At 41.4% G+C, this 24257-nt stretch overlaps 1 protein-coding gene across 10 annotated transcripts in view; it reads left to right on the top strand.

The window, feature by feature from the left end:
* Positions 1–24257, top strand: part of PHLDB2 (pleckstrin homology like domain family B member 2) — a 65578-nt gene that overhangs the window by 13851 nt on the left and 27470 nt on the right. For 8 of the 10 annotated variants that reach the window (XM_079318418.1, XM_079318412.1, XM_079318413.1 and 5 more), the window contains exons 3-7: positions 1077–2425; positions 10307–10687; positions 12932–13075; positions 13916–14053; positions 23112–23240. In XM_079318418.1, coding sequence (XP_079174544.1) covers positions 1077–2425; positions 10307–10687; positions 12932–13075; positions 13916–14053; positions 23112–23240 — 2141 coding nt within the window. The remainder of the gene's footprint in view (positions 1–1076; positions 2426–10306; positions 10688–12931; positions 13076–13915; positions 14054–23111; positions 23241–24257) is intronic. The other 2 variants (XM_079318415.1, XM_079318419.1) reach the window with 1 other exon arrangement.

Genomic DNA, 24257 nt, shown 5'->3' with positions numbered 1-24257 from the left:
CTGCAGAAGCTGACACTCAGGAGTGCTTTATTAGTTCGAAGTATAGGCTAGCACATCCCAGGAGCTGCTGAGAATGTCAGTGGTGTCATTTCTACATCAGCTGAGGTCCAAGTGTGAGCCTGCTGGGGGTCCTGTTCATGTTCTGCAGTAACTGGCACTGTCAGAAGCTCAATTCCTTTCTTGGCTTTTGTCAGGGTGAAGCTCAGAACTGTGTGCCAGAGCTTGATAAATTGTGGAACAGTGACATCCACCACAGTAAAGGCTTTTTGGGTCTGTGCTCTCTTCCTGAGTATAAATTAAATTTCTGAAAAAGCATTAGGATCTGTAACCTTCCCCCCAGCTGTATTTTTGATAGTCATGTGGTTTTGTTTTGAATGAAGTCATGCAACCTAGCATTCTGCTTCCTTTAGGTTATCTTTTAACCAAAGTGCTCTTTGCAGATGTACTTACAGCCTTGCATTTTTGGAGCAATGAGCTGAAACACCTTGAAAAAAAAATGTGCCTTTTGTACTTGACCACTGAGCTTTGCAGGACTGTCCACAAAGTAAGCAGAAAGGTGACAAACTCCTACTGGGCTTTAAATTGAGCTCCCTAGTGTGTCAGGGCTCGGATGCACCAGCTACAGATTAAAGGAGGAGGTGGTCCAGAGCAGTATCCTGGTTCTTTGGAGACCTGAGTTGGGTTCTTTACTCTGCTGTCTGCACTCCATATTCTCCTTGTGCCTCAGTTCCTCAGCTAAACATCAGGACAATAATTTTTCCTTACTTCGTGGATGTCTCAAAAGGCTCAGGATTATAAAGGCAGTGGATAGGATAGCCTATCCTAGAATCTAGCCTCTTTCCAGTTGTGTTGCTGATTTTGGTGTGGTTTCATGCCTCTACCCCTTCTTTTTTAGTCTCCCATCTTCTGCACAAACAGATGGGAAAATTGCACATCTCCTCCTTTGCTTAGTGATCTAAAGCACAGTAATTATTAGTAACTACAAGCAAAAAGTGTTCATGTTATTTTGCAGGCATGCACATGCAAGAGGCTATTTACTTGCTAATTTTTTTTTTCTTGTTTTGTCTTCTTTACAGATTCCAGTAAGATTATGGCAGACTATAGCCACTCACAAAAACAGATGGAATTACAAAATGCTAGTTTGGGGAAGGGTTCTGTGGTGAATTCCCTTGAAAATGGTCTCCAGGATATTATGGAAAACCTCAACACGAAGAAATATTCATCAACTCTTAAATTTAAAACAAATGGGGACTATGCTGGCTCTTATTTAACCCTTTCACAGCCTATGCCAATTAAACCTAATCTTTCCACCAGTGTTAAAAGTACACACTCTATTAACAAAATTCAAGGAGGCAAGCAGTTCCCCTGTGAAAGTCCATATCTTCCAGATAAAAGCATCTCTGTAAAGCATTTGGGTTCCATATCAGGCATGACTCCATCCCTCAGTGGGTATAGTTCAGGAAGGACAGATTTTGACATTCATGCCAGCAGAGAAAACGAAAAATCCCTTGGACCCATGGATAAATTTCACTACTCAAAGTACAGTCAGAGAAATAAATCTTATGACAACATCTACTTCCCAGGAATGCTGGAGTCAAAGAAGATCTCAGGCTCTCTTCTGACTATGTGGAATGGCAGCTCGGGGAACGAGCTGGTGCTTTCACCTGGTAGCAGCTCTGGGGCAGCCAGCATGCCTTCCAGCCCAAAGCAGGGCAGGAGGATGAATGCTGAAAACAGTCTGGCCCTGCACATAAGGCCAGTGAAGTACAAGGATGGGATGATGGAAACTCTGGCTTCACGGCCTAGGAAATACTCTGGTGGATCTCTGAGTCATATGGGAATGTACAGTCGTTCCCTGCCCAGGCTTTGTAAATCAACAGAAAACCAGCTGGTGCCATTAAGTTTGCCCCCCAGAAGCTCTCTGGGTAATAGTAAAAGGAAAAAACTTGGAGAAAAAGATCTACCTCAGAATGCTTTCGATGCTGATAATTACCTGAATTTTTCTTCTTGCAGCTCAGGGGTTTCACCACATGCCAACTCTATCTCTGGGAGTAATCCCTATGTCAGTTCAGCTCTTAGTGTTCCTCCAAGCCCTCGTGTTGCTAAAAAAATGCTTTTAGCACCTTCTTCCCCATATCTCCCTGATGATTTCGATAGACTTGGACTCTCAGGAACAAGTCCCAGCAGTTCTTTCTCCCCAGTGGATTTTGACAGGTCGTTCTCTATGCGAAGAAACCTTTCCACCAGTTCCGTGGAACTTGATGACCCAGATCTGGAAAGTTACAGACAGACTCCAAATTCTCTGCAAACATCCCTGAGAGAGCGGAAGAACAGCATCAGCTCCATTTCAGGAAGGGAGGATCTCATGGACTACCACAGGAGGCAGAGGGAAGAGCGGCTCCGCGAGCAGGAGATGGAGCGGCTGGTAATTTGTTCTCTGAGTGTGATATTTGTAAATACCTGTGATGTTCAGCATTTGCACAACACCCATGCCTGGTCTGGCCATCAGGAAGGTACAGGAAAGAATAAGCTGTTCTGTTTTGAAATTCAAATGCAGCCTGCTCCAGATTCCTTGTTTATTATCACAGTCCATTCAGCCACCCTGAAAAAATGTTGGAACCCATGTAAATTGTGTTCAGTTACCCTGTGGGCTCTGTTAAAATGTCTGCATACATAAAACCCATAAATTACACTGCAGGGATCCTGCAGGAGTTTTTGGGTTAGATGATGGCACTGTTTTGTGATAAGTGGGCAAAGGGAAAGATATTCTGCTTTAAACTGCTCAGCCTTGTGTGCTGCAGAGTCAGGTATACATTGGTGTGGGCTGAAGTTTTTTCTGCTTAGTTTTCATTTTTTCTTTCTGTTTGTTAAAATAGAGGCCTCCTTGCTTCTCCCCCTCCCAAGGATGGAGAGTAGCAGAGGGGGACAGTTTCATTCTTTGTCTCAGTGTAAAGCAGTGCATACTGCCTCAGTTTGGGATTATCTAGGTAGTAAAATGTAATTTATGTATTGCCGAAACAACTTGTGGGTAGGAAAAGTAAAAAGCACTTCAGAACCCCAGAGATGGTTGAAAGAGTTTTGTATTGCAACTGTCTCTGGAAGAACACATAACAGTTCTTCCAGAGGGTTTTCAGGGTAGCTTTGAGGCTTTCTGACCCTATTAACATGCATTCCTATTTTATCATCCATATAGAAACAGTGGTGATTAGATGGGCCAGTTGGTATTCCTGAGTCTTAAATTTGAGACATTAACTTTACATTTGTGTGCCTTAATTCACAACTTATGAATTAGACTAAAATGGCAATAGGATACTGTTAAACCTGCCTAGTTTGCATGCAGACAGCAAGCCTGCAGGAAAATTCACTTTCTGGACAGGCTGGGGTGAAGAGCCATGGGGAGGATGGATGCAGGGGTACTGGGAATGTGGGAGAAGGGGATGCCTGTCAAGGACCACTGGCAATGACCTGGTGCCTGTGCAGGGCCACAGTTCTCACCTTTGAACTGAGCGAGTGAGCAGGTTCAGGATACAGAATTGTAACCCAGTGGGATGCCTGCCCCCTCCCCATCTCTGTGTCCTGATCCAGGCTGGTGAGGAGCCTGTTACACAGACAGGAGTCTGCCTTTCCCCCCCACTCCACTGATCACTGTAGTTCATAAGATACACATTGCTGTTTGCAATGCTGTTTTGTTTAGGAGAAAGGTTTTGGCAAAGATCAGAAGAAATGTTGTTTCTCCCGCTCTTTGCTGCCTTTGTCCTGCATTCCTCTACTCCTTTCAGTAATCTTCTCCCTGATCCTGGTGTGTTGTGTGGGCAGTGATTGCTTCTTTGCTTCTTATCAGAAGGTTTTGCAGGCACTCATGCTGTAAAACTTGAGATAATCAGTCATAAAAGCAACGTATTTGTATTTCAAAGAGAACAGCCTTTCTTTTTTTTTCTGTTTTAATTATTATTGGTAGTGAGGTATGAAAGATACTGGGTTCTTTCACCTGATAATCATCCTGGTTTTATATTTAGATGAAATGGTTACATTCCCATCCCTCAATATTTCCTCTTGCTCAACAATACTTCCTTCAAGTCCCAATTCTTCAAAAAGAGAATTTGCTTACTGTTTTTCCAAAGCTTTTGAAAACAAGAAGATTTTGTGTGCTGCATATAATTTGATTGTGAAGGATTTTCCTCCTGCTCAAGTTCATCTTACACTCAAGATACTGCTCCATTCTCCATTTGCCAGAGCTGTTTGGTAGAAGAGTGAGATATTAGGACACTTCCAATGGTTTGAGAGTCTGAAAAATGCCATAAGCAGGTTTCTAGATCTCTGAGAAGTAGAAAGATATATATTAAAAATTCCGCACATCAGTTCTTTGTGTATTAGGGCCTGTCCTGTTCTGGTCTTACTTTATTTTGTCCTTCTCTGTGGATCCCTGTCCAAAGGATAGTCAAGGATCTGTTCAAACAGGGTCTTGATATATCCAGCCAGAGCTTCCAAAGAACAATTTTGTATGCTGACATGGGCAAAGGATCCATGTCTGCTCGGGTCTGTCTTTTTTATGGGGCTGGGGAAGGTGTGAGTGAAAAACCCCAACTAAAGAAGCACTCATGGATATCAGAACTGTGTGCTCTGAGCTTTCAGTACTGTGTAAAAGCACAGGCTGAGTAGCTGGTGGGTAAATGGCAGGGGAAATGTAGTCTCTCTGTGCACAAGAGTCAGGATTTTCCATACTGCTATTTTCTGTGGCACAGTAGGGAGAAGAGCTGTGTAGGAATACTCAAATAAGTCCATCAGAAAACTAACACCCTTTTTTAGAGGGCTAGACTGCTCTGTGCCCCAGATAACAAGTGGAGAGTATCTTTCTCTGCACCAGAACTGCCCCTGTAGCTGTTCTGCTGGCACAGAGAGCCTTGAAAATGTTCTATTTGATAGCTGATACTTCCGGATTTTTTTTGGTAGTAAAATCCATGCACTCATTGCCATCTGACCTAGTATCTGCCCTTGAACTCTTCTGCTTACTTTCACTTGTTTACTTTTTCTTTTCCATATAAATTATTTGATGAGTTTTACTTGTGTTTAGTTTGGTTTTGAGTGTCAGAGGCTTCTCTGGAAGTTTGTGTTTAGAGCTGCTGCTGCAGTCTGCATATGAAAACAAATTACCTGCTGTCTTTGCCCAATGAAATAACCAGAGATTAAAAAAAAGAAATAGAAATAGTAAAAAATATGCAAGTTATTTTTTTCATTAATTATTTAAAAGCCCAAGTGTTATTTTTTTTCCACCAAATGTATATGTACTTGTGTAGGATTTGGAGTTTTTCCATATCCAGTTCCTTAGATCTGCTGTCTGTGGCTGGGTTCACATAAATTAGCTGAGGACTGGTGCCCCTTCTGCTTTGCCAGCCTGTTCCTCTGTGGCTTGAGGAGCAGGGGGATGGCATTCCCACTGCTGCCATGCCCTGGGATGGGGGCTGTGGGAGCAGGTGGGCAGCACAGGGCTGCTCCTGGCATGGATCTGTGCCATGAGCTGCTTCTGCTTCCTCTGCAGCCCAGCTGAGCAGACACAGCCAGTGCACACCAGCTGGGCAGAGCAGAGGCTGCAGCAGCTCCTGCTGACACTGGCCCAGGAACCTGAGAAACAGGGCAGAAAGTCACTGCTGGCTCTAATAGTGCTCAGTGTGATTCACTTAGCTGTTTTAAAAAAGTTATTATTTAAAGAGGAAATATCTTTTATTTGCATAAGAAAATGAAATGAAAGCCCAATTGGGGTAGCTGCTGTAACTAAAAGGGGCTCTTCTTCTTTCTTGAACTGCACAGGCAACATAGTTGGGTAGCTATTAAGGGCCATCTGTTTTCTTTGATAGCTGCTTGTTTAAATAGCACTAAAGTTTTCAGTTGCTGGATTTTAGGCAGTACAGTGTATTTCCTCTAGATGGTGGTAGGTACCCAAAAATTAGATGTGCAGTAGTTTTGTGATGTCTCCCATTGCCCAGCTGTCTGCAGGGATCTGTAAACATACATAAACATTGTCAATGAAGTTTTACTAGATCCAGGGTTTGTACTGGGAGAGGTTTCAATTTATCAGTGCCTGAATGAGCAGTGATGAAATTAAAGGGGCTTATTCCATAGTCCACTTTGTCACAGTCAGAAGAGTACTGAATTTCATTAGTTTATTCAGAAGTAGGGAATAATACAGAATATCCCTGTGCCTGGCTTGCATTGATGCCTTGCAATTTAACAAGATGTGCTTATGTAAAGGGAAAATGAGATTAAACTCTTTTGGAGTTTTAAAGATGGTACTGCTTTAAAATCATGGTTAATAAGAGCTTATATAAATCTTCATAGGGTTTGTAAAAAACCTCATATGCTTGTTTTATAAATCTCTGTTGGTACTGTGTCTTTCTACAGACCCTTTAAGCACAAAGTACCCAAGCTGTATGTAAAACTGTAAGTGATTAGCTCTTAGAGGTGCCCTGGCCAAGCAAACAAAGACTATCTTCTATGTAATTTTTCCCACCACTAGTATTTGACAGTCTATAGTGTCACAGAATAGCTACTTAACATCATTTAGTTTTGTAATTGAACAAGTGCTGTATAATAGGATAAAACCTCCTGCAGAATATAACTGATATTGATGACTCCATAACTTTACAGGAAGATTCAGTTTCAGTTGTGCTGTAAAATATTTCTGTGAGGTCTTTAATAAGCCTGGATTACATACACTTAATTTTTGCAGCTATATATATTATGCAAATTAACACCAGAAAGCAATTATAGGAGTAGCATGTTCTCATTTACAGAACTTAAGCACTGCTCTGGAACTCTGGTCTTCAGGCTGCTGCCCTCAGTGTGGTTGGAAAAGGAGCTTGTACATAGGTACAATAGGGAGAAGGGCTGAACAGTGGTGTTATTCTGGCAGCCAGAAGTGTTCTTCTAGTGGCAAGCTATTCCCAGTCCCAGTTCAAGTTTATTGTTGAAATTAGCTCCTTAGAAAGTAAGGAAAGGGAAACCTTTCCCAGCCTCTTGTCCATGAAGCAGTGAATGTACTTGTGAGAAAGAAAGTTTGGGGATTTTCTGCAGCTCTCTTCCCCAGTCTCTCTGCCTCTTTCCCCACCATCCTTTTTGACTAGCTGCTGGTTTCTCTGTCTGAACAACAGCAGGAAAACACAGTTCTTTGGCAGCTAAAAAGTGCAACAGCTTCTTCAGGCAAAGGGAATCTGGCTGCATAGACCAGCCATAATTCATGTTAGTCTTTGTCACAAGGGATAGGCTACATATGTATTTTTAATGAAATTTGAGGTTATCTAGTTCCTAATGGCACTTACCTGAAAAGCTTCCTGTTTACTACAGCTGATTAACCAAGGCTTGCCTTGATATCCAGATGTAGCAGCACTTCTGCACATATGTAAAATTCATAAACGTGATATGTAGCAGATGAACAAATCTAGGGATCACTGCACAGTTGCTGTTAAAAAAAATGGGATATGTATCTGCTATTTTGGAAGTTTTTTACAGTGTACCAGAGATGTCTCTTAATGTCATTGATAATAGCAGAAGAGGGTTATTATCTCCTTATCCCACCCTTGTCCTTCAGCACTTAAATTTGCAGCCAACCACAGGTGATGTGTAGCTTTCTCAAAGCCAGGAGTAGTGAAGATGCTTTCTGTAGGCAGAAACTGCACAAGACCTGTTACCCCTTTTTAAATCTGTTAGAAAGGACATTTTATGGGGAAACACACTGACCAGCTTACAAGGCTTGATTCAACATCCCCTCCTCCCACCAGAGCCATTTCCTGCTTTTGACATACCTTTTTTTTTTTTTTTTTCCTCTGCTGTGTTTAGTGCCACAAATAACTTGTGTTGTATCACTTGCAAAATTATTGACTGGATTTTCCACGTGCTACTCCTTCTGTGTTCTTCATTGCAAGGGTGCTTTCCTAGCTTGCTTCTTCACTGAGAAATTCATTCTGGAAACAGTTACATGCAGGTGTGCTGGAGCTGGAATGAGCTGGCTGAGATGAAATGATGAGAATAGAGTGTATAAAATAACCACTGAGCTTCCTGTCCATAAGCCTCTCAGCACATGTCAAAATAGAAGTGAGAAATATCAGTATTTCTGTAATGTGTCGGAAAGCTCATCAGGAATTTTTTGAAGACTGGTTTTCCTGCATTTTTTAAAGCTTTTTCTGAGCAACTGAGACTTGGTGGAGGTAAAAAGGAATCCCTTTTTTCCCTGACTGCTGGTTTGCAGCCAGACCCCCTCACCTGAGCACTTGGGCTGGAATGAGCAGTGGCCCTGCTTTGAAATTTGGTTTCCTATTATTGCCCAAGGGATGGGAGCTTGGCTGGGGTAACCCAATACAGCCTGTTGTTGCAGGAGGGGTGGGACCTCGTGTCCTGATGTCCATGTTTCCTGTCTGTAACCATTAGGACAGGCCAGATGCTGTCACAACAGGGAGAGCTGCATAATCCCCAGCTGTCCCAGCCAGCCCTTGCACAGGGCTGTAGGAATTGGGCTGCCTGGCCAAAACAGTGAGAGGGAGGATAGCGGCTTTGGAGGGGTAAGGGAAGAGGCTGAGGGTCTGGCAGTGGTTGCCTGGAGGGAAAAGGGCTTTGGAGAGTTATAATTATGTCAACTGTTTGGGGTTGAAGGATATCTGAGACTCTGCTGGACCTATTCTGTGGGCAATAGAAGTTTGCAGTCACTGCCCCGGGCTCTGTTATTTCAGCAGCTCATCTCGTCCCAGGAGGATTCTGAGGAAAGCTGCACTGGGACCTGGGAATAAACCACCCAAAGGCAAAACTGCTCTCACAGCACTCTCCTGTTTGGGTGGTGCTTGGGAAGGGGTGGCTTCAGACAGGCTCTCCAGCTCAGAGGTGTTAACTGCAGGTGATGTGTGGTGTGTACAGCCAGGTAATCTCTCAGTAGCCATATAAAACTGGGTACCTGTAACCAGGGTTCAGTTTTCATTCCATGCTTCATTCCTTGCTGCAGGGAAAGCTGAGGCAGTGCATTGCCTGCCCTGTTTTGCTTGATCTTTGTTGTCACTTGCTGTTGGGCATAGGAAGTGGTGGGGCTGGCAGAAGCAGCTGCTGTGCAAATCCTCTTTGCCAGGTAAACGTAATTCCAGGTAGAGCTGGGAAAGCAAATATGTCTCTAGGGGTTCCTGGGGAGGGAGGCTGAGGCCGTTGGTTTTTTGGTTTTCTTTTGAAATACTACTGAGAAGGATTTCCTAGAAATCAGAAAACAGATCATTAGTGCAGATATTAATGCCAAGCATGGAACTCTCACAGTGGTCTTTCTCCTGGCAAAATTTTCCATAGACTTATGGTAAGCAAATTTTTCTTTATTTCTTTTTTCTTTAACAAAAGTAACATGAAATTGCATAAATGCTTTACCTCTTAAAAATGAAAAGGTATTTTAAAATCCATCTGAAATAGAAGTTACCAGAAGCTATGCATACAGTAAAATAAAGCAAATATAGCTTGCTAACAGTTGATAAAAGGTATCGTAGAGATCTAGAAATCCTTCAGAAATTAAATGTTTATTACAACTTCAAGCATATCAAGTCAACATGGTACAGCTGCTGTCATGTCTCAAGTTTACAATCTTGGTATGAATCCATAGGGGATTTGAGTAAACTGGTAAACACAAATTTCCTCCACTTTGGTGCATTTGACTGGTGTTGTATTTTAAATGTGATGCCTCTTCTTTCTGTTAATGCTCCTAAAACTGTGTTTTTTAAAATGTGGAGTAATTCTCTCAAAAGGAGGAGTCACAGTTAACAAAATGGAAAATTTGAAAAAGTCAGGACTGGGTGAGCTCATGGAAAATCTGTGCAATATTTTGCAGCTTGGTAGGAATATAGCATAAGTGTGAAGTGGAACAATTAGTGATTTACATAGTGAGATCACTGGACATGTGTACATACAAATGGGCTGTAGACATAAAACCCTCAATAAAAAATTTAAAAGTATATTAATTTCACAGAAAATCATATAGCTAGTTAAATAAGATGTCCTAATGCTTAGTTATCTTTCCAATGTAGAAAATATTAATTTTCTTAAAATCTTCTTTCACATTAATTTTGATTCTTCATCTTGCACTGTAATTCATTTATTACAGTTTATCATCTCTAAGTGATAGATGGACTTCACACGGACTTAATCCTTCACTCTAAAACAAAAAAAAAAACCCAAAGCAACAAACAAACAAAACCCCAACCCAAACAAAGCAAAAAAGCCCAGCAAACTTCTTTGTAACTTCATCTATTTTAGCTGACACTGACACTCAGTGTGTTGTGTTTTCCTGAACTAGGAACGGCAGCGGCTGGAGACAATCCTCAACCTGTGTGCAGAATACTCCAAATCCGACAGCGACCCCGCCGCAGCCACCACCGTCGCTGACGTTCAAAAAATTAACAAAGAGCTGGAAAAGCTGCAGCTCTCCGATGAGGATTCTGTGTTTGAAGACTCCCAGATGAACCTGGAGGTGAGGTTCAGGGGCCACTTGAAGTCGTCGGCGAGCGACTCGGATTTCTCGGAGCTGAGCAGCCACAGCCGTGGCACTGCTGCCTGCCTGCCCTCCCGGGGGCTGAGGGCTGAGGAGCCCTTCAGTGAGGGCACCAAGCCTCCTTTTGCTGCTCCCAGCTTCCTGAAGGATGCCACCGAGTCATCCTACCTGAGCATCACACCAAAGGTAGGAGGAGACTGTGTAATCCAGGCTTGAAATCCTCCTCCAGCTGCCTGTCCTGGCAGGGGCCACCATTAGGCTGGCTTAGGTGTGAGAATTCATCTCACAACTCATACAGCTTTATAAGCCAGCAAAATGTAGCAGCCAGCAAATGATTCCTCTATATCTTGTGGAAGCTAATGGTACTGGAATTTGTTTTGTTTTGTTTTTTTTTAGTGGGATGTACTGTTCAGGAAGAGTTTTAAGATCTTCCAAGGGAGAAGGGTTTTTTTGAACAATTATAGCTACTTAAATAAAGAAGGTTTCCAGAGCCCTGCTTAGCATCCTGCTGAGATGTAGGCGGGAAGGGATGCTCTGCTCTTTTCTCCCAACCTGAGGTTCTTGTCAGAGGAGTATGTTTTCTCACACTCATGGGAGGTGAAGAGGAGTTGCCTGAGCCAAATTTACTATCCTGTCTCTTTTCCTGGGGTTGGACTTGAGGTACTTACCAGATCAGCTGCTGTCTTTTGGGGATGATGCAGTGACAGCAAGCCTCCTGCCCCTCCAACCCAGCTGATGCCTTTAATAAGCTGCACCTCCTTTCTGTGTGCTTCTTACTGCTGTTCCATTACCAAAAGGAAGTTGTCCTTTAATAAGGGAGCTAACAGCATCCCTAACCATTTCCTTGGTAGTGCAGCAGCAGCCTCCTCCAGGCTGTGCCAGAGCAGCAGTGTAGAAAATCCCAGTGGCAGGCAGTGTGTTACATAACTGGATTCAAGAGCTGGAACCAGGAGCTGGAATCAGAAGCAAAATGAGACCAAGCAAAGTCATGAAAGCAGATTTCTGTTTAATAAGTTCACACCTTCAAAATAGTTTGTCTCCTCCATTTACTCTCATTTACACACTGTATGGTCTTCAGCATGGTTGTATGCCTCAGGTGAATTGTATTTAACAACCCTGCTACACTCACAACTTGAGAGTCAGTAGGGTGTGTGTGTGTAGAAGAAGAGAGGGGTGTGATAGAAACACATTTTCACTTCCAAAGGGTGATCTCTCTGGAAATGTCTGCTGAGTGTTCTGGTATTAAATTGTGTTGAGCAGAAGCATGCTCTTTATTATGGCTTGACTTGGTCTTTCCATGTTGAAAAGATGGTAGCACATTTTATTTACAAGCTGCTGTGGTCTTAAATTTCTTTCTCATTTGTTGCTTTCTTCATACAAGTCAGGGATCCTATTTTAAATCCTTATTAGGAAGTTGAAATCAAAGATGTTATGTCAGCATTATCCAAACAGGAGAGCAGACAAAAAGAGGCTTTGCTGCTAGGATCACTATTGCTAAATCAAGGAATACCATTCATTCATTCATTGTAGAGGGAGTTCTGCTAAGCCCTGAGAAAAGCAGCAGCAAGCAACTGCGTCAATGAAGTGCAGCTTGTTTTAAAATAGTGAGTGAGATTTGTTCAGGATAAAATGCCTGCTCTGAGTAGCCATTCATAGCTGACCTGAGCCTGTCTTGAGCAGGGCTGTGTGGCCAAGAGGTGCTCACCTCTAATCCTGCTTGGGCATAAAGAGCCAGCAGCCTTCCCAGAGGAGTGGATTGCAAACCCCTGGGCTCAGGTGAACATGAAGAATGCATGTCAAACTCAGTACTGTTTGATCTAGTGTTGGATGGTCTAAGATCACAGGAATTTTCTTTGTAATCTTGTTTAATTCTTGACACAGGTATCTAGTAAGGAAATGGCAGTGAAAAGAGGAGCATTAAGGGCATTAAGAGCATTAAGAAGCATTGCTTCCTCAGTGCTGCCTGGGGAGATGGAACCAACTTTTGTTCTTATTTTACAGAAGCCACCCATCTTAATGGCTGGTTACAAAAATGTCCTATCCTACCTCCTGGCCTGTATTAAATGAACAGCTGAAATTTACATAAAAAGCATCTTCATCTGTCTGTGTTATTTATATAAGGGAAAATTTGGATTTTTGCAACCTAAATAGCACAGCATGTAAAGGATTCTCAAAGGTTAAGTTTTAGTAATTCCTTTAGAATGGATAGTATTTACTGTTAAGTATAGTATTTACTTCCAATGCCTGGAAGTAAAGTATCATGTTTGTTTCTCTTGTACACCTCCTAAATATAGAAACAGCAATACAGTAGATAGGAAATATGCACTGGGTTCAAAACCAACTTGTCTAAAATGAAAACCATTAGAAAGGGGGCAGAAAAGACAGTGTTTGCCTCTTTTTCTGATGAACCTCTTGTGATGTGAGCTGCAGATGTCAGAGTGCACCAGTGAAGAGCAGAGGAGGCAGGAGCTCGGCCGGCTGGAGGAGGAACGCATGGTAATACTGAATAACTTGGAAGAACTTGAGCAGAAGATCAAAGATCTAAATGACCAGATGGATGAATCCTCAAGAGAGGTATGGAAATGTGGTTTTGGTTTTCAGTGTCTTGCCTGTTAAATGTGTCTACATAGCACAAGTCCAGCATGAGGGAACTTGTGGATGTGCACAGCTTCCATATTCTGTGCTTTTCCAGCAGCATCACAAACCTGGCAGTCTCCTGTTAGGAAGGGTATTTTTCTCCAGCTGGGGAGATGCTTATGGTTCTTGGATTAGCCTTTCCCAGCTGTAACCATTACACTCTGAAGTGGAATTGGAACAATCTTCTTGTTTAATGGTCACTGGGGTCACTGTTTAATGTGTCACTGGGGAGTTTTATGGTGGCATCTCCTGTGACTGTTTAAAGAGAAAGGAAGTGAGACAACTTCCTCTCAAACCTCCTTGGCTTGGCAGTGGCAGGGGTGTGTTGGCACCCTCCTGACTTCTGGAATCTCACAGTTGCAAGCTAAGCTGGCCAGGCATTTGGGCTGTGCCTGCTCCAATTATCAGCAACAGGAAAGAAGCAGCTGTTCCACAAGGGTTTCCTACAGAGCCTGGGCACAGAGACAGTATCAGAACAGGGGGAAGCACAGAGAAGAGTTAGAAAACAAAAAGTTTGGGAAAAAAGAATCTTCAAGCTAAAGTTGGTTTGGACTTAATTTTGCAGTGTTTTATGGTGCAGTTTTACTTTTTCTCAAATTTGTGGCCTCTTTTTAACTTTTGAGGCAAAAAAAATCTATGGGGTTATTTTTCCCCCCTCCCCTTTTTAAAAATTATTTTGTCTTGTGAACCAACTCATTCCCCTCCCCCTAGAAAATAATGTGTATCAAGATCTTTTCTGAGTCTGGACTGCCTCTGAAAGATGTTTTGTGTTCCTAGTTGGATATGGAATGTGCCCTTTTGGATGGGGAACAGAAATCTGAAACAACAGAGCTGCTGAAAGAGAAGGAAATATTGGATCATCTAAACAGAAAAATAGCTGAACTGGAGAGAAATGTTATTGGTGAAAAGACAAAGGTAATTCAGTTATTGTAGCCTGCTGTGTGCTCTGTTCCCTTTGATTTTCAAAATATATTTATATGGTTAATATTAATGGAGCTTATTTGTTGAAATACTGCCTGTAAGTAAATTTGCTTGATAAATATGGAAGAAAACAATAATTGTTTTGCCATAATTTCCCTTTAACAGTATTGGTTTCTAAGGTATGATTGACAAGCAAAATATAGTAAGCTGAAGTAAAAAAACCTGACCTACTGTGAAGATACTTTTATTAATAAAAACACCATATGGGGTTTGTTACTTGGGTTTTCTGTTGTTTAAGAGAACAGTATTAATTGAACTGTTCCAGTACCCTTCATTATATAATTTGGGAGGGAAAAAAATTATTTTCTCAGCAAAGGAGCAAAATGAAAAAGGGTGCAGTTTTTATCTAATATCATATAGAATATATAAGACATTTATCTAGTATGTAATTTTAAAGTAATTATACTGTTTTATTTTGTTTGCTGACTGACAATTTGTGTTGTAGAATACTCCCTCTATAATTAAGTCTCAGAAATTAATTAGTTTTGATATACAGTCACTTAATTGCTCTCAACTACACAAGAATTAGATAGGCACATATTTCCAAAATAGATAGCAGTATGAGGAGATTTTAAGTGCAGAAAAGGAAAGATGAAGTTGCAATCCCTCAAGCCAGGGAGAGCTGGTCCCTCCAGTGAGTTCTTTGCTGGCCTCTCCAGGCATGCAGTGCCTTCTCCACAGGGGATGTGCCATGGCCAATAATACCTCAAGGTCAGGAAGTTTTTCCAGGTATTTCAGCCAGTGTTGTTTCCTTTTTAAATTTCATCCTCTACCTCATAATTCAGACCTGTCACTGGTGGAAATGCTCTAGCTAGTCTCTTCTCTTTCCTTAAGCTTTCCAGAAATATCTGGAAGTCTTCTACATTTTTTGCTTAGAAAAGCTGCATGTTTTTAGCACTTTCACAGTTCCCATTTAATTCACACCTTACAGCTTGCATTGTTTTATTCTGAGCTTTCTGCATTCAGTTTCTGCCTGCCCTGTCAGGAGCCTGGCTGCTGTTTTGTGGCTGTCCTTACCAAGCCTGTGCCTGAAAAGGAGAATGGTGCTCCCACATCTCCACTCTGTGGGGAGACAGTGCACATCCAGTTTGAGTTTGAACCTCCCTGGACTCCCCTGTCTGCATTTCTCCTTAGGCTTCTTGCCTGTGGTCACATTTTAAGTTGCCTGTGGGACATGTTTCAGATTTGCTTTGTGGCAGGGATGAGTTTAAAGTGGGTATCAGCAGATAGGGTGTGCAACCAGGTCCCCTTCTAAAGGATGCTGCAGGAAATTTTGGTTGGTAAGTGGTAATAAATAACATGATGAGAAATTCAAGAGGTCTTTTCTCTTTTGAATTGCCTTTCCAGTAGCCTGAAATCTCAGTTAAGCTAATGGAAGTTATTGTAAAATCTGGAGGAAATTTAAATTTCCTTGCAGCCACCTGTTAGTGTGTAGGTAGCAGTCAGAAAATTCAAATGACAGGTCTCATTTAAATTTTCAATTGAAATGAAACATGGAAAGCAGCCTATAAAAAGCACTTTTGGTTTTAAAGGCAAGTTCACTCAAAACATTTTTTTCTGTATGAGGCATGGCACTAGTCACATCAGCTGCAAAATTTTAGTTGTATTTTTTCTTGTGTTCCTCTTTGTTTCAAACAAACAAACCCAGCTGTGAGTGTGTACTCTAAATGTCAAGCCATGGCTCAATACTGAAATTATCTTTGTTGTTTTTTGGGGATTTTTTTTTTAAATATATCTGAAAAAATGGAAGTTGAAAATAGAAATGGGAGATGGGCTTCTACAAAGGGAGTAAAACCTAAAGTGACAGCTAAAGTGTTCTGGGGAAAGCAGTGCCAGCCAGCAAAACAGATGGCACTGATCCTGTCAACAAATAAAAGTTCTGGCTGGTTTGAAACAGTAGCATTTTTTAAAGCTTGATTATTGTGTCTGTGTTGAAGTTCAGCCATGAAGATCTGGTGCAAGATAATCAACATCTTGGCTCTGTAGTAATACAGGATCAACCCCCACCCACAAAAAGGGGGCTCAGGTGGAAGTGAAATAATTTGAAATATTTGCTGAAATAATTTGATACTTAGGAAAGAATTAAGGCTTGGGTTTGGACTAGGAGTTTCCACTCTGCTGATGGTACTTTTTATGTTGTGTCTTGCTAAAACAAGTGTCCACAGGTTGGTCACAGTTTCTGTAAGTTGCCTGAATATTTCACCCCTACTGACACTTGGGGTCTTGGATTTGGTGGGGCAAGAAGCTGTTGGAGTCCCATACAAAAAGCAGGTACATTTCTGCCAGGCTGAGAGAGTGATATCTGAATACACCACGAGGTGTTGGTTGTGTGGAGGTGAGAGGAAGAATTAATTTCACTTGTGGGACCATGGTGGGGCATTAGTGCTGTATGTGATGGCACTTGTCTCTGGAGCAACTTGAGCATCTCATGGAATTTGCCACTGATCTTGGCACCTGTTTGACAGGAAACTTCTGCCTGCTTGAGTCTCATCCTTACTTGTGCACCTGTTTGAAAAACCTGTGAGGTTCTTAAAAACAGAGATAATAAATTACAGTCTAATTTCTGGGCCATGTACTTGAAATAGACTGTAGGTAGAAGCTCTTGTATTACCTTCTACCTGACTATTTGGGGATTTTTTAATCTTTTTTTTTTTTTTTTTTTTAATGCCCTCTGCACATTTCATTTAGGTGAGAACACAAAGTTCTGCCAACTTTTTCACAGCATCAAAGCCACAATTTTTAGTAATTGCAAGGCAAAAATATTGACTGGAAAACATACTGGAGGCAGGAGTGGGTTCAGGTTTGGGCTGTGCTCTTTGCTGTGGTGCAGTGTCTGTGTGCCAGCCCCATGCTGTAAACCAGGGATGTATTTTCTGAGTGGGTTTGTGCATTCTGTGCTGGTCTCATCCAAGTCCTGTGCTCAGCACTCTCAGATCATGAGGCAGGACTAAGTGAACCAGTGGGAAGATGGTGTAGTGCACACCCTCAGGTGAGTTGGAAGCATTTCCCTTCCTTTGTGATTATGCCACCACACACATTGTAAGGAGTGAAGCAGCTTGTGTTGGTTTACTTGGGTTTTGAAAATCAGAGCTGTGGGTGATTGCCATTTCAAAAAGATGAGAGAACCTTTCAGCACCCCTGCAGGACTTGGCATAGCTCTGATGTGGTACCTGCCTTGTCTGCCTGCTACAAAAGTGCTGTCAGGGCTCAGTTGTCAGAGCTGTTTCATGTGCCCTGTGCTTTCAGCTGTGCTGGAAACCATGCTAGGGTATGGAGAAAAGTCCAACTTTGCCTTCTTGGCTGTCCTTCTGAACAGCTTCCTTTATTCTTCCTTTCCTTCTTCCTTTCCTTCTTCCTTTCCTTCTTCCTTTCCTTCTTCCTTTCCTTCTTCCTTTCCTTCTTCCTTTCCTTCTTCCTTTCTTCTTCTCTACAGAAAAAGATGATGACTTATATATGTGAATATCAGCTATTTAATCTATTAATCACAAGTTCTATTTATGCAGAGAGAGCCCTGATAAGCCCTTACTAACACAGTTTGACAGATACAGCTTGAAGCTCTCTGGGTAAGAGCTTAGTTATGGATCTTGAAGAAATTACTGAGCACAGCCTGCTCTAGAGAGAGCTGAGCTGGGCAGTAGCCAAAATGAGCAAGCAGGTGAAGCTTTTCCCTTCTCCCTGCAGTTACCATGGAGGTACTGTCAGTGAGGTATCCAGTGAAAGCACCTCATGTTCAGACTGCTGTTCACATTTATGACTTCCTTGTGATGAACCTTTGCTCTTGAGGCTTAGATCAGGATTGACATTTGTAAGGAAATTGGAGGAAATTGTATTTGCCCCATTGGATGTCATCCAGCCCTGTGATGTATTTTGCTTTTGCACAGTGCCTCCATAACCTGTGCCACTTTAACACATGCATGTGTGGAGAGGGGTGATTAATGATTCCCCAAACCCCATGTCTCCAAGTAAAGCGTGAGGCTGAAGGTAACAGAGAGCCAGGGAAACAAAAAATAGATCAGAAAGCATGAATAAACAAAAATAACTGAAAATTAGTAGTGAATTCAGCAGATGTGCTGTGGGAGGTAACCACAACTAAAAGGGAGTTTTGGGAGACTGTTTCAAAACAAGTATTTATGCAAAATTTGAGACTCTTAAAAAAGAGAGGGAAATTATTCCTTTTCTTCTAGAGAACCTTTGCCTTTTGTCATGGAGAAATTCATACTCTGGAAATCCTTTATAAACCCAGGTTTCCTGTCCCTCTTCAAGAGCAGAAAATGGGAAGAGCTGGCAGGGGATAACTCATCTTTTTTGGAATACATTTAATGTTGTCCACATGCTTTTGTGGAAATGTTTTTTCAGTCATTAACAGAAAATCCCAAACATGCCCAAACATTTGAAGCTCAACCTCTTTGCTGAATCAGTATTACAAAGACTTTCAAGAATAGAGTCAAGGAAAAAGCAGCTTGTGAGCCACCAGCAATGGAAGTTAAATATACTGATTGCCTCTCTCCTCAGTCCTTTCTCTTGTGGATGCAAAAATCCTGCTGCTGGGTTTATCCTGATGAATATGAAAAATTTATGTTTTGTAACATAGCTTCTTGAATATTTACTGGTCAGATTCCAGTTCAGCAAGATGTAAGCAAGTATTTTAAGAAGATGACTACCATATCCTTAGCATTACCTCCTTAAGACACAACAAACAAGATTTAATGTGTAAGGAATATTTTATCTGCTGGATATATCCACATAAAGATATCCTGTAGAGAGAACACTAATGACCACAACGATGAGTACAAAGACTCAAGGAGAAAAACCTGCACACTGTTCACTAGGATAACACATTGCAATGGTCAGAGAATGAGCTTAGAAATTCCAAAAAATTTGAATTGTCTTAGTAGGAGGTTAATGCATGTGACTGTTGGGATTTTTTTATTTGAACCAGAGGGATCACTTACTCTGATTTAAAATGCTTTTTAACAGTAGATTAATGCAGGCACTGAAATAAAACCTTTAAGATCTCATGTATAGATGCCATCACTGAATACAAACTGTTATATTATAAACTGGCTACCACTCATACAAAAAAAAGAACTGTTACGAACAACCTTCTTCTGTCTCACTATGCTCCTTTTCATATGCCTGGCACACTTTTTATTTTCTCATCTTAATAGCTTTTGTCATTAAATTGACAGGGATTTAGTGACAATAAATTGTGGCAAGTTTAATGCATCTGTCCTTTAAGAGATTGAGGAATGCAAGAAAGAGAAGTCAGAAAATACAGAAAATGAGCATGTAAGGTTGCACAGGAGACTTCTTTATTCCAGTGGGGTTTTGTGGTCAGTTATATGCAGTTACACTTCTCAGAAACCTGTGAAACTTGTGAGACTAGCTGATTCCATACAGAGAGGGACTCAGTGTGCATGTCTGAAGTTTAGTGTGGGTTATGAGTTGTTGGTATTTAAAACATGATTTATAGGTGAGTTGGACTGAAGAAGATCCTGGAGTACTTCAGATTGGATCATGGAAAGTATTAGAAGTGAATCATTCAGCTTGTTGGGTTTTTTCTTTCATTTGCCTTGTAGGCTCATTTGCAGTTTCTCTCTGAAACTAACACATACCTTGGGTTTTGGAGGGGGACTTTTTGTTTATTTGGGAGTTTTTTTGCATTATTTTGGAGGGCAGGGGGATTTGATGAGTGAGCCCAAATCACCTAGCCCTACAATTCATTTTACAGTGAGCTGGTAAAATAGATAAGAGTTCTTACTTGTTGAGGGGTTTTTTTTGTCCAGTTTTTAGCTGGGTTTTTGAGAAGTTTTCTCTATTTCATCCAATTTACTTTAATTTCTTCAGAGTTCCAGTAAGTTTATGCTGAAGGTTGGTTTGGAGGACACAAATCCATGCAGACACATGTTGCTCTTCAATTTTAAGCAGCCAACCTGCCTGCAGTAGCAGACTGAGGTGAAAGACAAATTGAAAAGCAGCAGTTCTTTGCAGAAAGGGTGTGGAAAACCACTAAGGCTTAAAGTAGCAGTATTGATCAGCCATAGGGTATCTTTAACTGTTGGAGACAACACTGAAATAATTTGTTTCTCCTTCTTCCTGTTTTTCCCATTCCTGTAGGGGTTATGATTGCCCTTGATGTTATCCTTTTCTCTCCTCCCTGCCATGATCATTTATGAGATGTGTTTTGTATTATAGTCTTGGGATTTTTGCTCTTTCTTTGCCCTGAAATCAATTCTACCAGATCTAAAGATTGATTTCTTTTTCTGACCCATGTTGATCACTTTATGGTCGGTGTTCATACCATGTGTTGTCTGCTGACATCCCATCTCTGCCTTTGGGGACAGTGTCACACATCAATTCTTTTTACTGCTATCCTTCACAATTCCCAGAAATCCTCCTGACCCAAGCATTGCCCCATCAAACCCCCAGTCAGCCCTGCTTTGTATTTGGGCTGACCCCAAGATCATGTTCATAACAGTAGAGACAGACCATGGGCCAAGCTGGGCAGTAGGCAAAGACCAGCTGTGGCACTTGTTTTCTCTGGAAATGGGAGTTAAGAATTCAGGCAGACTGCAGCTGGTGTGCCTCTGGCATCCACGCTGGGGCTGTCTGCAGAGGAGCATTGACCAAATCCCAGCTCCTGTGGATAAATGAGGAGGAGCAGCAGGAGCTTGGGTTCTGTCCCCAGCCCTGCTGCTGGCTGCTCTGCAGCAAACAGATGTGGAGTCAGCCACAGACCTTGCCTGGCTGCATCTTGCCTTGCAAAGTCACAAATCTTTCCCCTGCTAGAAGATTCACTCACAAAAAACACTGTATGGATTATTTCTCATTCATATCTCTTTTCTCATTCTCATTCAAATAACTTCTTGTGAATTAAGTGGACTTCACCAATGCACAGCCTGAGACATCAGTGAACTTAACTCCACAGCTGTGAAACATGCAATGCCTCTCCTTGCTGAAAGGGATATTTCCTGTTAAGGCTGCACTTTTTGAAGGGAGCCAGTTTGGTGGGATGTTAGCACTTCCTATGCTATAAATAGAGCAGATGAGTATCACTTTCAATCTCAAAGGAATACATGTCTAATTTCTTGAGGCATGTAACAGTACCTCTGGCAGGATTCTCAGGCAGTTTTACCCTTGCTGATGCTGTTTGACTTGCCTGTTGATGAATGAAGATGGTGGTAGCAGTGCACAGACATTTAGAGAGCTGTTTATAGCTTTGGAGGCACTGCAGCTAAGGTCAGAGAAGTCCTTGCTGCTTTGGATGGCTAGGTGGGCAGAAGGGGCAAGTGTGAGACAAGGTGGCAGACTGTGGGCTGAATGTTGAATGGACAGCAGAGTTTGTGAGGAGGGGAACTACCAGTTTATTCATAGCTTCCCTTCCATGTTGGAAGTCAGGATGGTTCAGCAAATGGGGCTTTTTGGGGACAGTGGTGCAGAGGTGACCTCCCAGGAGCTGCACACTTCTCCTCACTGTGCAGCTCCCTCGTGCTCCTCCTCTCTATTTCTGATCCCTCCTGGTACTGGAAGTTCAGGTCATAGAATATGCTGGCCCAGTTGCTCATTTTCACAAGCTTACTAAAATGTATTTGTGTTCAGCATATTGTTCATCTGATTGCATGAGCTGACCAGCTGCACTTGTAAATGAACATAATGGAGCTGGGACTCTAGTTGACATTGGACATGAATAAAAATTCTTCCTGTTGTTTTTAGATATTGGGAAAACTGAATCCCAGCCCCTGATCCCATTCAGACTTAGAGATAAAATCATAAAGAAAGCAAGCTGCTAATACATGTTTATTACTATGCCTCTGCCATGCATAAGGTTTTGAGAAACTTGTCAGGCATAGCAAAGAGGAAGTTTTCACACAGTTTGAAGTGGAATAGTCAGAATACTGCTAATTTTTGAGTATTAAGGAGAGCTAGAGACCATCTTCAAGGAGATGCATTACCGCAGGACAACAAATAGGAAAAGAGAACTATGCAGGTGTGATGCTAGAAGATAGCAGAGAGCCTGGCTTCAGGGACTTACTTGATTATTTATGCCTGGCATATCAGGCATAAATTAGTTTTTTTCAGTTATCAATTGCTGAATTGTAGAAAATGCTTCTGCCATGTCGGCCAGTGTAGATGTAAGTGAAAGACATTGAAAAAAAACACTCTGTGCTCTGATTTATTGGTTCCCAAACTTTGGTCCACAGATAAATAACAGTCTACAGGCAAGCTTTAAGTGTGTGTACCCAGTCTTTGGAGCAGTGTTGCACAGGAAATGGTGTAGTCTTTGATTACAAAGATTAAAAGGCCAAAGGCTTTGGGGGTGAGAAGCAGTGTGCTGGGTACTGCTGCTTGAGTGGAACAAAAGGGAGGCTGAACTAGTTGAAGGAAACCAGGGAAGCTGTTCCCTGTGATCCCCACAATCAGGTTACAGTTCCTATATCCTGAAGCAAATTTGCTGGATCACTTGGTGTTTCTGCTGCAACAAGATTGGCTGGCCCAGAATTATTTCTTTATAATGCACTGTCTCATTCTTTTCACTGCCTGCTAAATATACTTATCTGTACTGAGCCACACAGGCATGAAATTCATTCTCCTGGGAAGCTCCATTTCTCTCTCACTGCCAAACTGCAATCATTTTCCATCCACTCTGCCTTCTAAAAGCCACTCTTTCTCTCTCAGCCTCATTAGTTATCTCACTAACATGGCTACAGTTCCCTTATTATATTTTTTTACCTTAGGTGAGACAAGTGTTCAAGCATCATCCAGGCACAGGTCCAAAGCACAGTGATAAGGGAGGGAATTAATCACCCCACTAAAATGATGAATGTTTTGTTTTGATCCTTTTGCATCCACCATTGCATTTACACTAACAAGGTTTCTGTCTCTGACCTGCCTGCTCCCACTGTTCAGGAAGGTTTTGCCACACACTGTCATAATCACTAACAACTGCTTGGGTTTGAAGGTAATTGTCTTTATTTTCTGGTTCATGCTTCAGGAAAAATTAAAACTTGATGCTGAAAGGGAAAAACTAGAGAGGCTTCAGGAGCTTTACTCGGAGCAGAAGACGCAGCTTGATAATTGCCCTGAGTCCATGAGGGAACAGTTACAGCAGCAGCTGAAGAGGGTCAGTAGCAAGTTTCAAGATTGCACTAATTTTTTTTTCATTTTTGTTGATTTTTTTTTTTTTTTTTTTTTTTTTTTTGTAGTTAAGCGTAACATTTTCTCTTTTCAAGTATCCAGTTACATATTTGCAACTTAGAATTGTAATAGTCATGAGGATTATGGATTTTGGGGATTTTTTTTTGGAATGCTTGTAATAGATTATGTGCATGATGGCAAATGAGTAACATGCAAATGTGTGGATTAGAAATCATTTGGTGTTGAATGTTTCTAAATCTTTGGGTCACCTGCCTGTAATTAGCCCTTTGGGCCTGCTGGGAGATGTAGAAGCTGTTCTGATGGATGGTGGAACATCATTCTGTACCTGTGTGAGCAAAGATAGGAACTGACCATCTTGGTGAAGCCATGATAACTTCCTTTTTTCAATATATAATTTAGCTGTTAGCCTGAGCTGTACTTGGAAAAATTATTTTTGAAGATTTTACCACTTACTAAAATATCTTTATTTTGTTCTGTATTTTCAACAGTGTCACACTGGTATGATAAACTTCTCTTTAAGTCTAACTGCAACTTGATTTTAGTTTGTATTTAAAAAACTACAATATTGTCAGTTAAAGAAGCCTTAATTTCTGTGGAAAAATCTTAGTATTCCTTAGCCTTAAATGGCTTATAAAGCACATATAGTTAGCTTTAGTGGGTGGGGGAAATAATTTTAAAAGCATCAGTATGGGAAGCTCAAGAGCACATCTAAAAATTAAATCTATTTTTGTGTCTTGGGTGTTTATATCAGGAATAAAGTCAGTAAGGAAAAAAAGACTTTTCTGCTTTATGGGAAATACTCTTTTTTTTTTTTGTTTTTTGAAAGAGCAAAAAATAAAGCCCAGCTTTTGAAACAACAGTTGCTACAGAAAAAGGGTGCTGGTTTTTAGACAGTTAAAGATTTTTGTATGTTGCCTTAAAAAAAGAGAGTATTATGTAATGTCTCATACATATTAAAAGGAAGGAAGCTTTTCCTCTGCAG

The sequence above is a fragment of the Erithacus rubecula genome (genome assembly GCF_903797595.1).
Source record: "Erithacus rubecula genome assembly, chromosome: 1".
NCBI lineage: Eukaryota > Metazoa > Chordata > Aves > Passeriformes > Muscicapidae > Erithacus > Erithacus rubecula.
This window is presented reverse-complemented; position numbering and strand designations above follow the sequence as displayed.